This window comes from Osmia bicornis, chromosome 12 (assembly GCF_907164935.1).
Source record: "Osmia bicornis bicornis chromosome 12, iOsmBic2.1, whole genome shotgun sequence".
NCBI lineage: Eukaryota > Metazoa > Arthropoda > Insecta > Hymenoptera > Megachilidae > Osmia > Osmia bicornis.
The window spans coordinates 7308985-7323567 of record NC_060227.1 but is presented as its reverse complement, the minus strand read 5'-3'; the positions used below and the strand labels follow the sequence as shown (position 1 = coordinate 7323567).

Below are 14583 nucleotides of genomic sequence, written 5' to 3'. Positions count from 1 at the left end.
AAAATGCACGCGGCCCGATCAGCTTAATAAGAAGCAAAGCTGAATCAGGAGGAAGAGAAGGTGGAGGAGAAGGAGGGTGAGTATAATGTGGCTCATTGTCGAATCACTTCCGGGGCTTGACCTCCAGCAACGCCCCAAAGACCGGTTCACCTGGACAATGTCCACGAATAATGGGCACCGGTGTTGCGCGTATTGTACGAGCAAAACGACGGGCTCGTCGATTGTCTAGAATCGGCGAGCTTACAGATTGGCCGAGAATTTAATAACATCCACAATGCTTGCACCACCTACGTTTCCTTTCAGGATCCATTCAGATGAATCTGGATCCTGAATGATTAAGCGGTAGGCGTGCAAGGAAGAGCGTATTGTCATTTCGATGAAGATCGTCGCCAGAGAATTTGAGAAGGGTGCACGATACACGCTCGTAGACCACGATTAACCCTTTCGTTGCATACGACGTACATATATGTACGTCGTTGGTGATATAATATTATACAGGAATTTTGGACTTAATTTCGACGTTCTATCTCGTCACGGACATGAGGGTGGTTCGTGCGGTTCGCGCGTTTATTCGATTTGTCAGCGACATACGTCGCTAATGGCGCAACTTTCCAGCCGATTTGTCGAAAAAGCGGTCGGAAGTGAGTCGCGTGCGTGCTGCCGCTTCAATATGAAAAACAACCGATCTTTTTCCCTCCCTCGTGGTAGCCGTGCTGGAAAAAGCAGCCGGCGTGGCGCGGAGTGGCGGTTCGCATTCGCTGTCGAGAGACGTCGAGAGGGTCCGTCAGCGATCACGCGGAAAAATTGACGATGCTTCTCAATATGTCGATGAGCGAACGACACGAGGAAGAGAGCAGATCGCACGACCCTCGTACGGATATGAATGAGTTAAAAACGTACGGATAAATATAGAAAGTTTTTTTATCAAATGCACCTGTGCGTACGCGTCGAGGAGAGCGTTAAAAATACACCGTTCGTTAACGGTAATGAAAGTTCTGATTTGGGCAGAATTGACGATGGATGTTCGAGGATTAAAGAGACTATGCTTGTTAGAGAGGAGAAAGGAATAATGTGATGGACAACTAGCGCGATAAACGGCATGGGATTGATCATTTGAGGCCGGGTTCTCGAGATCATTCGGTAAATTGGAGCGGTATATACCCTCGAAGCGAGGGTCTCTCACGGCCGACTGAGCTAAGCCCAAGATTGGTTTAGTCGCCACGAAGGCACGCCGCGAGTCGGCAGTTCTGCGGATCACGCGTCACCGAGCAAAACGCAACTGGAACAGAGAATCCCCCTTATGCTTTCCTCCCATTTCCCTCTTACCCGACTCGCTCGGAGGAGCCGAAAAACGAGGCCCGGGCCAGCGCGGCAGGTGGGGTACCAACGATACGCCTCAAATACGGCCACCCCTCGAATACCTACCCCCGTTCGTTTTCAGGTGTGCGACGTCGCGTCGCGGGTAACTATCCACGGAATTTGGGGAAAATTTCGGTTTGAAGGTTCGTTTTTTTGCCTGCTGATTCCCTTTCAATTCGATGCCACCGTAACGAGATAGCTTTACTTCATCGCGATCTCTTCTCTTTCCTATTACTATGGAATATTAAATTGATATTTTACGAGTTTCCTGATAGCGGGTTATCGATAATCCTGTTTCAATCTTCCATGTTTTCCCCCTTTGATCCCGTGGCGCGAGAAACTCGCCCATTTTCCCTGAGAATGTGAGAAAAGGATTAGGATTAGGGGATAGCGTGCGAATCGATCGAAAGGGATCCCTCCTAGATTTCTCCAATTTCAGCGAAAGGATCACGCGTTCCTGTCAACCGTTCGATAGATTCGTCACCTCCTCTCTCTCTCCATCCTCGCTGTAAATTGTATTTCTAGCAATCCGTGTGCAACGAACGTTTTTTTCTCCTCCTCCGGGGACAAATAAAAATACGCGAAATTCTTTCGGCAGGAATATTCTAACGATCGATCTTTCCGTTTAAAAAGGATATCCAAAATTCGGTGAGAACTCACGGCGAGATCTCTGTCGCGATGTTTTCTCCGGCTCGTGTGCTCGCACGTTTACGCGCGTGGGGTTGATAGATCGGCCCGACGAAACGAAGGGGTAGTTTGGCTTTAATCGATCCTGTAATCGCCGGTCCGACAGTTGGCCCCGGCTGCCTTTTTGTCGGCAGTTAGATGGATGGCGCCATTTACATTTTGTCAGTGCGACATGCGCTAACGTAACATAACGCCGCCGCTATCATATCTATCACACCCTCTGGACGGTACGCGGCCAGTTTCCGATTCTCTCTACTCGCGCCATAATCTCCTCTTTTATAGCGGACAAACGTTCTCTCTCGAAAAATAAATTCATTACGGATTTCGATCATCAACGATTGCTACTAAAAAAAAATTATCCAAATTCCAAATTCCAAACCCTTGACCAGCAATTTAAGTGGACAGAAAACCGATCTTCCAGATGGAAAATTACGAACCTTTGCCGACGATTTCACGGACTGTTTCTTCAATTTTGACTCCACGCCACGATTTTACGGTCGACTTAAAAACCTAGCATCCAACGGAGCCGTTTCCCCGGAATTTCGAAGAAAGAAGAAGGAATCGAGAGAGAACTGTCCGAGGCGAACCAATTGACAGATCTGTCAACATGGATGACACCTTCGACGAACAGAACCGACCAGGTGTCTAGTCCGTTCGTTTCTCTTTTTCTTTCTCTCACTCTCTCCTCGGTGTTCCCATCTTCGGCATCTGCCGGATAATACCAGGGATTATAGCAGGAGGATAGCGAGCCCAGTGACACTGGTTTCGAGCAAAGAGTATTCCTCCACCGGATCCCGAACCATAAACAGATCGATCATCTTTCAAACGGTTCCACGAGAACCCCGTGCTAGATGATATCGTACGCGAATCCCTAGTTTCGCAGGGAAACAATATGATTTCCGAAAGTAACCAAGTATTATATCTAACGTCCGGAAGCTAGTTGAAAAAGCTATTTCGATTTAGGAGCGTCGATATATTCGCATAGTTTACTTACGCGTATGTAGAGTCTACGTTCCGTAGTGAAATTCTAAAGGAACGTGAACGTGAACGAAAGCGATAAGCTTTCGCGCAAACGTAAAGAAGTACAAAACTCACTCACCTCCCATGCGTAACGGGGGTTGAAAGGTTCGCTCGCCCATTTGCCGAGAAAGGGGCCGAATCTTGCACCCCGTGGAATGTCCTTTCGCGCTCGAACCTGAGGATCGGTCGAGCTGCCTCCCACCTCGACCTCCGGCACCGGTGACACCCATTCGCGATTCGATTGCTCCTTCTGCTCTTGCTTCATCGAGTCCTCTGCGAATTGAAACGAATTATCGCAACACCGTTCGATTGTACGAAGATCGAGAACGATGTAAACCTCATTTTCAAACGAATTATCTCGATAACCATTCGCCCTCTTACGTTGCTAACCTACTATTCTAATCCAGACAATTAAGCACCATGTCTCCCGATAATTTACACGATAATTCGTAGTATTAAGCAGCTCGCGGCTGACCCAATATTCTAATTCGAGCGATTAGCTTCACACGATCGTTCGAGCGGTAGAGAGAGAAACGAAAGAAAAAAAAAAATCGTATTTCACCACTCACGGTAGGCTTCGTTCCTGTACGACGACTCCCGCGATCTCGAGTACTCTTTTCTGTCACTCTTCTCCAAGTAATCCCACGAACATTTTTCTTCCTCCTTCGACGAGGCTGTTCGATGTCGTTCCTTCTCGTAGTGTTGCTGTTGCTTGTCCATGGCGGGCGAGTAACCTCGTTGATAGGACGGCCTCGATTGCTGATTGTAATCCTGCGACAAATCGTGGCCGGTGGTGGAGTTGGAGTGCAGGCTCTTCAGCTCCCTGTACACCTGACTGCCGATGCCGGAACTGTTGCTACCGGCACGAATCGACCCGTTCTCCTCCATTTCCGTGTTTTCGCCGATTCCTGTACCTCCTCCAGCCGACGTGCCCGACGTCGACTCGCCTTCGTCGCTGCTTCCTGAAACAATACGGTTACAACTCAGAAACAACCACGTCGCTTATTCGCGAAGGTTAAAAGGTGCTGAACAGCAGAGGCTACCCACGTTCTGCTTTGTTGTTCATGATCAATTGAAATATTGAAAGGTCGTCCACCCACGTCGAAGGGATTAGATGCTTCGGAGATGGGGGTAAATTCAGTTTATAACGTTGCAGCGACGATCGCGAATGTGAAAATTTGCAGAGGCGCTGCAGGAAGTTGTGGAACCTACGGAGAGCAGGAAGGGAACGGGGAGAGAAACGATGATGGATTTCGTGAAGAAACGGCGAGGTTTGTTTGCGGAGACCCTGGTTTCCCTTCAGGGCCAGGCGAAATCCTAGGCACACACAAGGACAAGTGGCAATCGAAGAACACTATCTCTCCTCGAGCCGTCGGTCGTTTTCTCAGTCACAGAGCCGTGAGTGTACCAGGCGACACTGCGACACCCGAGCCAAGGATGTTTGACGCGATAAGAGGAGGACTTTATTGTCCCCCTACCTTTCTGATGCACCACGAAACAGCGTCGCGATGAGACTGAATCTTACACCGAAAGGAACCTATCGAAATCGTCCTCTACTTTCGAAGTACTCTTTTTCTCTCGACCGCGACGATGGTGCTTCATTCTCAGGCCCTAATTTTCTCTGAACGACGATACTACGAACCTGCGAAACGATCCTTCGAATCTGGATTTATTTGTATAACTCTAGACCGGATACGAGACGGGCCCTTCTAATACAGGACTTATCTTCGAATCGAAAGATATCTCCGCTGTTGTATCGGCTATCTGAGAACAAACTATGAACTGTGCACGACCGTCCACGAGTGACACGCAAAGACCTGCGACAACGATCGAGAGTCCTCTGTAAACAGTTTAAGCTGCGTGAATCCACGGCTAAGCAAATTGCCGACAAGCTTGCAGGTGTATCCGAGAGGAAAGTATATAAAAGCAGCTCGATATTCCATTCGCCATGTCGATCTTTTACGATCCAACGTTCGCGGTGTCACAGAGGATGATATCACTATTCAATTCGATGACTAACAAAAAATATTTTCTATTTACTGATCAAAGATAATTGAACGTTAGACGAAACTAACAAATAAGAAAGACCTCCCAGGCATCATCTTCGTTCCGATCGAATCGGAGCAGCGGTAAATCGTTAAAAATATCAAATTTATGGGTCGAGCTTCAATTGGAGAAGGTAAACAACGAGTAAAGTGGAGTTGGCGAGAGCCAGTCGTAAAAGAAAACGGTGATCCTGTGCGGTCGGCTAGTCGACACGAAACTCGAAGACGGACGATAATACAGATATCGAGACGTGAGCTGGTTGTCCCGCAGGGAATCGTGTTCTATGACATCGGGACGACTATCGGCGCTAATCAGGTGATGTTTCGACGAACAGAAGAGAATAATCGTAAAGATGCGATTTCGAGAAGGAGCAAGATTAATCCCTCGAACTCGATAAACGGAAATCCGGTCTGATCGATAGAATAAACACAGGCTTGCCGGGCTGACTTTAGCTGGTAAAGAAGAGATCGAAAGGATGATTCGAAAGGAGGGTCCCTTGCTACTCCAGCGCGATTAGTCGATACGATGGAACAACAATATTTGGAAAACTCTCGACACCGGGGGTCTTTGACTCCTGTGGGACACGAGTGCTCAAGTACTTTCTCCCTTGACAGAACTACGAGTACTTGTTGAACCATACGCGATATTATCCTCGATGATAGCGGCTCGAGAGGCTTCCAGACCGATTAGAGTAAAGTGCCGCTTTTGCCGCGGCTTAGAATCGAAATTATTCGTGGGAAGATTACGACTAGAGCTTTTTCTCTCTCTCTTTCTCTCTCTTTTTTCATTTACTGGCTTGGTTTCTTTCTGGTTGGATAAACAGGTTTCTTTATTCAAAGGATATTAATATACTCGTACTCGTGGTTCATGGGAAAAGGGACTTATACAAAGTGATTCTATAAAGAGGAATTAAATACTTGCTCGTCTTTGGGTCCAGAAGCGTGAAAGAGGGAATATCAGAGAAGGCGCGGAGATATTCGTCGACGGATCCCGGAAAAGATAATTAAGCAAATTGGCAGGCGAACGGCAGGGTGTCGGAAGAGCGATTGCACCGTGGAACGTATTCACACGCGCGTAGACCGCATTACTGTAACCGCACAGGACATCCTGGTGATACGGGAATCCTGATGGAAAGAGTTGTTCGTTCTGCTGCCCATTAGCACGTATCGCTCCAACGATACTAATTGTTCCGCTAATCAGAAAATAAATTTTCCTAAAGAATCGCACCTGATTTGAAAGGAATCGATTATTGGAATTTATTGAAATCCTGCTACAAGGATTACCGTTTCACGATGGTGATAAAACTATCGTGTCACCAGGGAATTGCCAGTAGATGGCAAACCAAATTGAATAGAGGAATCTCTGCACTCTGGCTTCCGGACAAGCTGCGGTTGAGCTTCCTTTTCTAGATACTCGGAGATAGAACGCTTTTTCTCGGTAATTCGAATAAAATATGTAGAATTGAAGGTAGCAAATGAAACGACTGTATTCTAATTAAGTAAGTATAATAAAAGAATTTGTCGCGATACGAGTGACTTGGAAATCAAGGTGTTAAAATAAAATAATTGTAAAAAATTAAAGTGTGTCAATATTATACTGTACATAATAAAATATCATAATTTTGTATACGACGATGTCGATAGCAGACTATAAATAATAGTTCAAAGGATAGTTTCCATTTCCTTTAACTCGATACATTTCTAAACTAATCAACCCTGATTCAACTATTTCAGCAAACGTTTCAAACTTACCGTTCATCTTGTTGTAGTCGACCACGGGCCGGGACAAATCGAGACCTTTCATTCGCGTCGATCGGAAAAGCCTGCAGCACCGGTTGTCAATTCGAATCACACATGCTATCACAGTCAAGTCTCACGATAACACGTTGTCAACATAATCCAACGGTTAAAAGAATCCGCAAAACGTCGAAACTGATCGCGTGTCCATGATGAATCGATCGATACCGATTGTCCGTGCAGGAAGGATAGGTAGTTGGTTCACTGTTAAATCGGCAGGGGGTATAAATGTTGGCAGGGGGTAGGTGGTCGGAAAGCGTAGCGATACTACGAGCCGTACGACGCGGATAGGACACGATGACGAAATAAGAAACGGATGAGGAAGAGAAGAGCGCTGCTCCGTGTCAGCTGGCTCTTGGCAGACTAGAGGATCCGAAATCTGTTGAGAAGAGGATGGCACAACGAGGGTTCCCGAGGGAAGCCAGGGACGATCCACGGGGTGTGGCGGAGCCGCTTCCATCGAGACCTCTGGTTGGCCCACGGGCGGAGCAACCCCTATCGCATTCGGATCCCCACCAGTCCACCGCAGCATCCCTCGACAGAGCGAGCAAGAGAACGAAAAGCTGAAACTGAACAGACGAACACAGAGACACGTTGCTTATACTACACTGACAGAGAAAACGTAGCTGCGGCTGTCTGAGCGAGTATGACCGAGTCTCAGAGAGGGGGAGTCGAGGGAAGAATCAGAAAACGTGACTCTGATAACGAACGAGACACACGCTCCTGCTACCAACATCAAACACCTACTCCAATTTCTTAGAATCGCTCGCAAACCAGCTCCTTTCGTATTATCCGCTCTACGCGGATTCGTTTCTGCTAATTAATTACTGTTTTTCAACTTCGTTTCACCCTTCTCTGACGAGAAGTGAAATTTTCTTGCCTATCACAATTGTCACCGATTCTGAAATTCTTGCGACCTGTGACTCTCAACTGGTAGCTTTTTTTTCTCTTTTTTATTACAGTCTGAACGTTATTGATCATAACGCCGATTGAAGAAAGTCGAGTTCCTTTTACATGTTTTTGCAGAAGGAATACGAAACGATGGAAAATGTTCGATTCGCTGACGAGCACGGGTCAAATGTCAGAGTGCGAAGAAATGTTTTCCAATGCGCGAACCCTCGAGAACGTGGAAAGACCCCACGCAGAGTCAGGGTCAGTGGAACAGCCATCGAAATCTTTATTGGACAGGCTCGGTCACCTTTTTCTTCGGAAAGTAGCTGTCACGAGAGGCTGTCTAGATTCTTTTTTTTTTTTTCAACCACCTTTCACAATACATTGCGGTTTGTTCCTTGGACCGTCATCACGCCTCGCCAGTCAATCGAACGCGTAACAGAATTTCCAAAACGTCACTCTACTCCTGTTTTTTCCATACTCTTTCCTTCACAGTCAGTGAACGACTTTTCTGATGCCAACGGAAAAATGAAATTGAAACCGCGAGGAGTTCGTTACACTCTCGCCGTCCGGATATTTCGATCGTCTAGGGAAAAATTCGTTATTCCATTTTATGAATTCGCAAAAAAGATCTATGAACGGTAAAGGGTTAAATCCACGAGTCAAGAGAAAACGGTCGGAAAGAATGAATAGCCCGGGTGAAAGGATGTCGAAACAAATCTTCATTTTCCGTGTGCCGCGAAATTCAGCGAGAAAGAAGGTCGTGTAAGCGATATGAGAGGTGTTCCGGAGGCAGGAAGACATGTGTCGCGTGCAGTTATATCATTCTTTATGGCCGGCAACGTTGGTACCCTTCGTTCATTCAACGCGATCGTCGTAGCTGCGATATTTGGCCAGGGGGGGTGTTGATTTACACCAGCATAAAAATGTCCCCCTCCCACCAATCTCTGACGTAGATATCACCTTCTTCGACCACCCCTTTCAACCTCGCTCGCGAATTCGCGCGCTTTTTATATAGGGTTGCTTGTGATAAATGCGACCCACGAATGCGATTCCTCGGGAGAAAGAAAATGAGAAAAGAAACGAGATCTCTCAGAATTTCTCTGTTAAATAAAAATGTAATCAAGTCTGTCTGTAATAAAAAAGGGTAATTGACTTTCGAATTGATTTTCCTGTCGGACACCGGTAACACCCGAAAGCCTCAAATACTATTATATTAACTATCGAGAAAGTGGCGGACGACGGGGTTGGTTTAGGGGTGCAATAAATAACACGGGAGTATCAAAGGGTTATCAGATCTAAGCAGAGTTTGTAGGTGTAGCGCAAGTTGCGACGCGTCGAGTGACGATGCCGTAACGTCGTTGGCAAAGTGTGCGCATGTGGGGTGAGAGCCCACGGGGGTAAAAGGAGAGGAAGAGGGTAGGAAGGGAGGGGGGGTCAGGCGCGAAGCTATTAAACTGACAGAAACACTTGCCACCCCCTCCTCTGACCCAGCCACCCCCTCGACCTCCGACTCTATGCCATCCCTTACTCGGAAGCCCTTCGTCCCTTACTGCAACACAGCCGAGTTATTAATATTTTTCACACCCCCGAAAATTGTCTCCTGTGTACTCGGTCGTCGGGGACCGACAACTTTCGCCGTGTCGGAGAAGCAATTTTACAGGCGTGTCAACCGCCTGCCTGTCGCTGTCAAAACGACGACGACAACGACGACAACGACGACAAGATACACTCGGAAGGCCCCACGTTCGCTATTGTTCAGCCAGTTCCCGTTCGCGATTATCGATAAATTACGAAATTCCTTCGTGGCTGCAAACTCTGTCGCCGTTGAAATTCAATTATCGATCCTCGAACAAACATCCGTTGTTCCATGGCATTATAGCGCGTCTAGCGAAAGAGTGAAACGAGTCTATTCTCTCGACGAGGTTCAACGACTTATTATCCACATGGGAATCAGATAAACGCGAAATCATTTTCGAGTAGCCGGTTGAGGAGTTTCTCGAGATGCGATCAAGGTGGGCCAGGAGGAACGAAGGCTCTGCACTCGGAATGAATTAGTGGACTGTTAACGGTCGACCAGAGAAAGAAGTAGCCAACGCGAGTTAAGCTGAAAGAAGAGAGAAGAAAGAAATGGTCGTCGATGCTCGACAGCGATCAAACAATCGGCTGCTGCTCGAGTGGTCTTCCAAGAGTCCGCGTAGTCGACTTCTTGATCTACCCCAAAGCGATTTTGCGCGTCCCTCGACAAAGACGCGAGTACAGGGAAGAAAGAAAGAAAGAAAGGAAGAAAGGCGTAGCGGAGGGATGGTGACGGGGGAGAGATGAAGCGGAGAAGAGAGGAATAATTCGAAGCTAGCGATACAAGGCTAGGTGAAAAGGATCGAGGAGAGACGACGTGCGTGTCGATGAATGCCGTTTCTTACCCTTAGCAACGAGAGCACGTACCTACATATATGTCCGTGAGTTAGCCGAAATACCGATTGGTGGTGGATCTACACGTCTTTAGATGGAGTCGCCTCAACGGTCGTGCCCGGCAGTCTATAATTTCAGTTCGAGTCGAGTTGGTTCTCTGCAGTGTTGTGTACGCACACGCCTCGGCTGCCTTTCGAATCGCTCCTGCCCTCTCTAATGTGCCATTGAGAGCCACGTTATGTGGCATAAGTAGTCGAGCAGAAGAAAGAAACGCGTCGAGTGCAAACGAAAGAGAAAAACATTGGGTACGAGAGAGATGCGAAGACTTTATATGAATCTCAGGAGCACCGCCCTCCTGCCTCGAGGAACTTGAGACGCGATTGTTGTGCGCCGCGTGCACGCCGTGTACCAGAAGCATTGTCCCTCGTTAGAGGCCACCGGAAGTCACCGGAAGACGATGAACTAACGGAAGACCCTCTACCTTCGAACTCCTCCTGTCGACGCCCTCCTTTTTTCGACAAACTTCTGCAGCTTGTCTCTCTCACCCCGTCGAGACATTTCTTTCGACTTAACGATTTTTACCAACGCGTTATAGGTACGTTGCCGCGTCAAGGACACCGGAACGACTTTGCACCCTCGGGGTAATCTCTATCCGACAGATTGATCGTCCGTGTCGAAACTTTTTCAGCCGCGCAGTTATCATTTAATTGCTAACGAAATCCAATTGCCACGTTCGTGATCGAAGATTCAGGTCACGGGGTCAAGATCGACGAAACGTGTAGGAGAAGATCCCAGATGCGGACGATAGAATTATGGCACGCGAGCGACCGGAACTGGCTGAAGTAGGGAAAATCCGGTGTGTATACCGTTGAGCCTTCTCGAGCGCGTGCAACACCCTCCTACCTCTTACTTTCCTACCTTCCGAACACTCGTTAACTCTTGTTTCTTCGAGGAATCTAAATTTCAATTAATCGCGTCACGTCGATTACATATTTAGAATTTTACAAAGGTAGTCGCGACGTTGGCCGGAGCCATTGTATCGACATAATTTCACGGAAAAGTAACGAGGGTGGATGGGGGAATTATCGCTGCGGGCGCGTATTGTTATCGACAAATAGCGGGTAGAGCTGGTCAAAATTCAGCGGCGAATTAAACGTTCGCCATTCGTCGACGGGCACCGATTAATTTAGGAAGGTTTGTGCATCAAGTTTACACCGTCAGGCTAAATACGAGCTAACCGATTCGTCGTAAGCGGGAATATTCAGTACGGAACAAAGACCGAGAGACAGGGTTGAAAGCAATAGAGGGAATCAACAGCGATATTCCCGTAATGCATACATAGGCGTAACGTAACAAAGTGCAGACTTATTGGAAAACGCGTATCGCGTGGAACGACGGGAAGGCAGGACAGCGTGCAAATATTGATGCATTAACAATGCAGGCTAATTATATTTTGGTTCGAGTACGGCTTTGCCGTCGACGATGGTGTTGCCTGCGACGATAGAGACGGTGATGGTGGTGGTGGGTGAAGTTTGCAGTGGCCACCAGCCCGGCCATTTCGCCATTGTGATCCAGAGTTCAGCACACAGCCTCCGGCTGGTTCACAAGCGTAACCCACCGTTAAATTAATTTTATCTCATATCCGACATTAATTTTCTATGTGCCTCGCTGCTGCGTTCGTTTCCACCCCTACTGGCATCCCCTACTGCAATTCCTCTACACCTCGCGTCCCCGTGTACCTATAACTATTCCCGATCATTTTTGATCGATTAACAATTTGGAATCGTGTGTTTCGATGTCTAACTCTTTATAGTTCTGTTTATCTATCTCAAAATTGATTACAAGTGTAAACCTTGGTTAACCTCGGGGCAAGCAGAACGGTAATCGGAACGATTAGACTCTAATTAGATTCGCATAGTTCGAGCTTCGGGCTGTTTAAACGAGCCACGCGTCCTCAACGAATCCTCGGCTAGCTCTTCTCGCTCGTAGATGAGAAGATCGAAGGGCAAAACCTCTGCGGATATTAGCCCTTGGCGGGGGCAAGTTGCGCAAGGGTAGAACCGTCCAAAGGGAGGGGGAACAGATGTTTCTGAACGTGAGCCGACAACGTAATCTATGTTCTGTAACATCGTAATTAAGGAAAAATAAAAGTTCCTCTTCACCCGCTTTCCTTTTTTCTCGCGTCAAAGTTGAAAGAAGAAAGATAACTTGTTAAAGTGGATTTTGTAAATAGCTTGTACATAACTGGCAGGCAGCAGATTGCTCATCATCGAATTAAACGATCGCGATTACCGTCACCTCGATAACATCTGGACGGTATCGTTAAGGTAAAGAGAAATTATCGCGAATCGGGAATCCATTCGTTTCGACGGGAAACGTAATCGAGCTGGATTCAATTTTCGCGCGGGTATCCACGCGAGCTCTTCGACGCGATAAATCGCCGCGGAAAGAATCGAATCTGCTTGCTGGAATCTCACGCCTCGCTCGTAAACAAGGCCAACAATGCACGCTGACCCTCTGCTACCGTGTTTGTTCACGCATCCCTTACAGCCTTTACGGACCGTTTCCAGCATGGGCGCGAGATAAAGTGGATTTAAAAGTTTCGATTCGATCCTCGGCCACCGGCTCGTGGCTTGACTTCTCTTCCCTGAGAGGGGAAGGGAGAGCGAGAAAAACGACGCGACTTCCAGAGGGTCTGGCCACTCTTCTCGAGATAGATACGATCTGACCGTTTACACCCCCGAGCTTTACCGAAACCGGAGCCGACTGAATGGTAATCGAAGAAACCAGGACAGTTCTGTCCAGAGACGACAATTGTATCGGTCGATTCGAAATCTGGATTTTTCGATCGATGCTTTATCGTACCTGTTTATGCTTATCATGGTTACTGTTATTTATCGAGGCTTGATTTCCTTTAATCGTAAATCGCGAAAATTTACTCAAGTCAGCGTAAAGATATTTTCAACTCGAATGTTAATGTGAGATATACTAATTTCAACTCATTATGTTTGCACCAAATTAATACGATATCACGTGTCGACTGTAATTTCCTTGGAATTCAATTAACAACCCATCGTGTTGATAACGTTGGAATTTAATCCATAAAAATGTTAAGTATCACCTTCCTCCATCATCTAGATGATAAATTCATTTTTTGAATCATCGATTGTCTTTCTCAGAATTTTCAACAAAAATATCAGAACAACAAAAAGAAGTGTCTCGTTATCAGAACGATCGGCAATATCCGACACTCTCGTTCGCAAAACCAGGAGATAAGAGTCCAGATATCTCTGTTGGCAGTCGTCGTTCCATCACGTGCGAATAGACTGCCTCTGACTCTATTCAAGCTGGCTGGAAGAATAGCTGTGTGATTCTATTCAGAGAAAAAATAAGAGGGAAAGAGCAAGAAGAAATCTACGGTGTGGAGACAAGAGAAATAAAAGGGGAGGGCAAGGAAATCCGTAGAGGGGGTATAACAGCCATCTGGGAATCGAATATCTTTGATCTAACGGCATCTTTCCGTCGAAATATCCGCAATTGTGGAAGAGTAATCGATGGACAGTCGGTTGCGTGAATTTCACGGGGTAACTCGTCACGATGCACCCTTTGGGACCGTTCAGGGGCACCGATGAAAGGGCGCGAAACGAGTAAAGATGTTTTTCTACCCTTGCTAGATCATGCTTCCAGTTAACCTGCGTTTCGTTTTGTCCTATGAACATTTTTTTCCGTACGGTATGGAAGTATAAGAGGGGTTGATGAAAAGCGTGAAGTTTGACGTCTGGGGGTGAAAGAAGCCTTTGCGGTGACACGGATCGAAATCTAATTGAAGTTCCATGAAAACTACCAACCTGATTTTTTTTTATTTGTCCCTGATTAATCTCCTTAGAAATTATCTTTTTGACGATAAATAACTGAAGAAAATAATGCTATCAAGCTGAACGAAAGACTATGCGATAATCATCAAGATTTACTACCTGTGAACAAGGGGTGGAAAAGCATCCTGCAATTCTTAGGAAAACAGCGTACGATATACGATACCTACACGGGGTTGAAAAGTCAAGTTACCCTTTTCGAAATTTTCGTCAAATACAAAGAGCGTGAAAAACACGTAAAAAGTCGACCGGAGGGAACCTCTCCGCGTTTTTTTTTTTTTTATTTTTTCTCTCCTCGAAGATTCGTGCTTCCAGCAACAGCCACTCGTCTGGTATTGTCTGCGGTTAACCCGTCGCGACCTATTCGAGGATTTCGATTAAAAGGAAAAAAAGTTACGGCACAATCGCGACCGATTCGACTCGAGGCGTGAGAAATCGCCGCCCCGGACGATTTGTAGAGCCAATAACCGGCGATCTATAACTCATCCGTAATTGTTCAG

General features: G+C 46.8%; 1 protein-coding gene across 5 annotated transcripts in view; it reads right to left on the bottom strand.

Moving 5' to 3' along the window:
* Nucleotides 1–14583, bottom strand: part of LOC114876584 (transcription factor hamlet-like) — a 59070-nt gene that overhangs the window by 18253 nt on the left and 26234 nt on the right. For 2 of the 5 annotated variants that reach the window (XM_029188242.2, XM_029188244.2), the window contains exons 1-3: nucleotides 6864–7499; nucleotides 3636–4028; nucleotides 3146–3339 (exon numbers count right to left, since the gene is read on the bottom strand). In XM_029188242.2, the coding sequence (XP_029044075.2) occupies nucleotides 3146–3339; nucleotides 3636–4028; nucleotides 6864–6915 (639 nt within the window). In that variant the 5' untranslated portion in view covers nucleotides 6916–7499. Of the gene's footprint in view, nucleotides 1–3145; nucleotides 3340–3635; nucleotides 4029–4113; nucleotides 6241–6863; nucleotides 7500–14583 lie in introns of those variants that run through there. The other 3 variants (XM_029188247.2, XM_029188243.2, XM_029188245.2) reach the window with 2 other exon arrangements.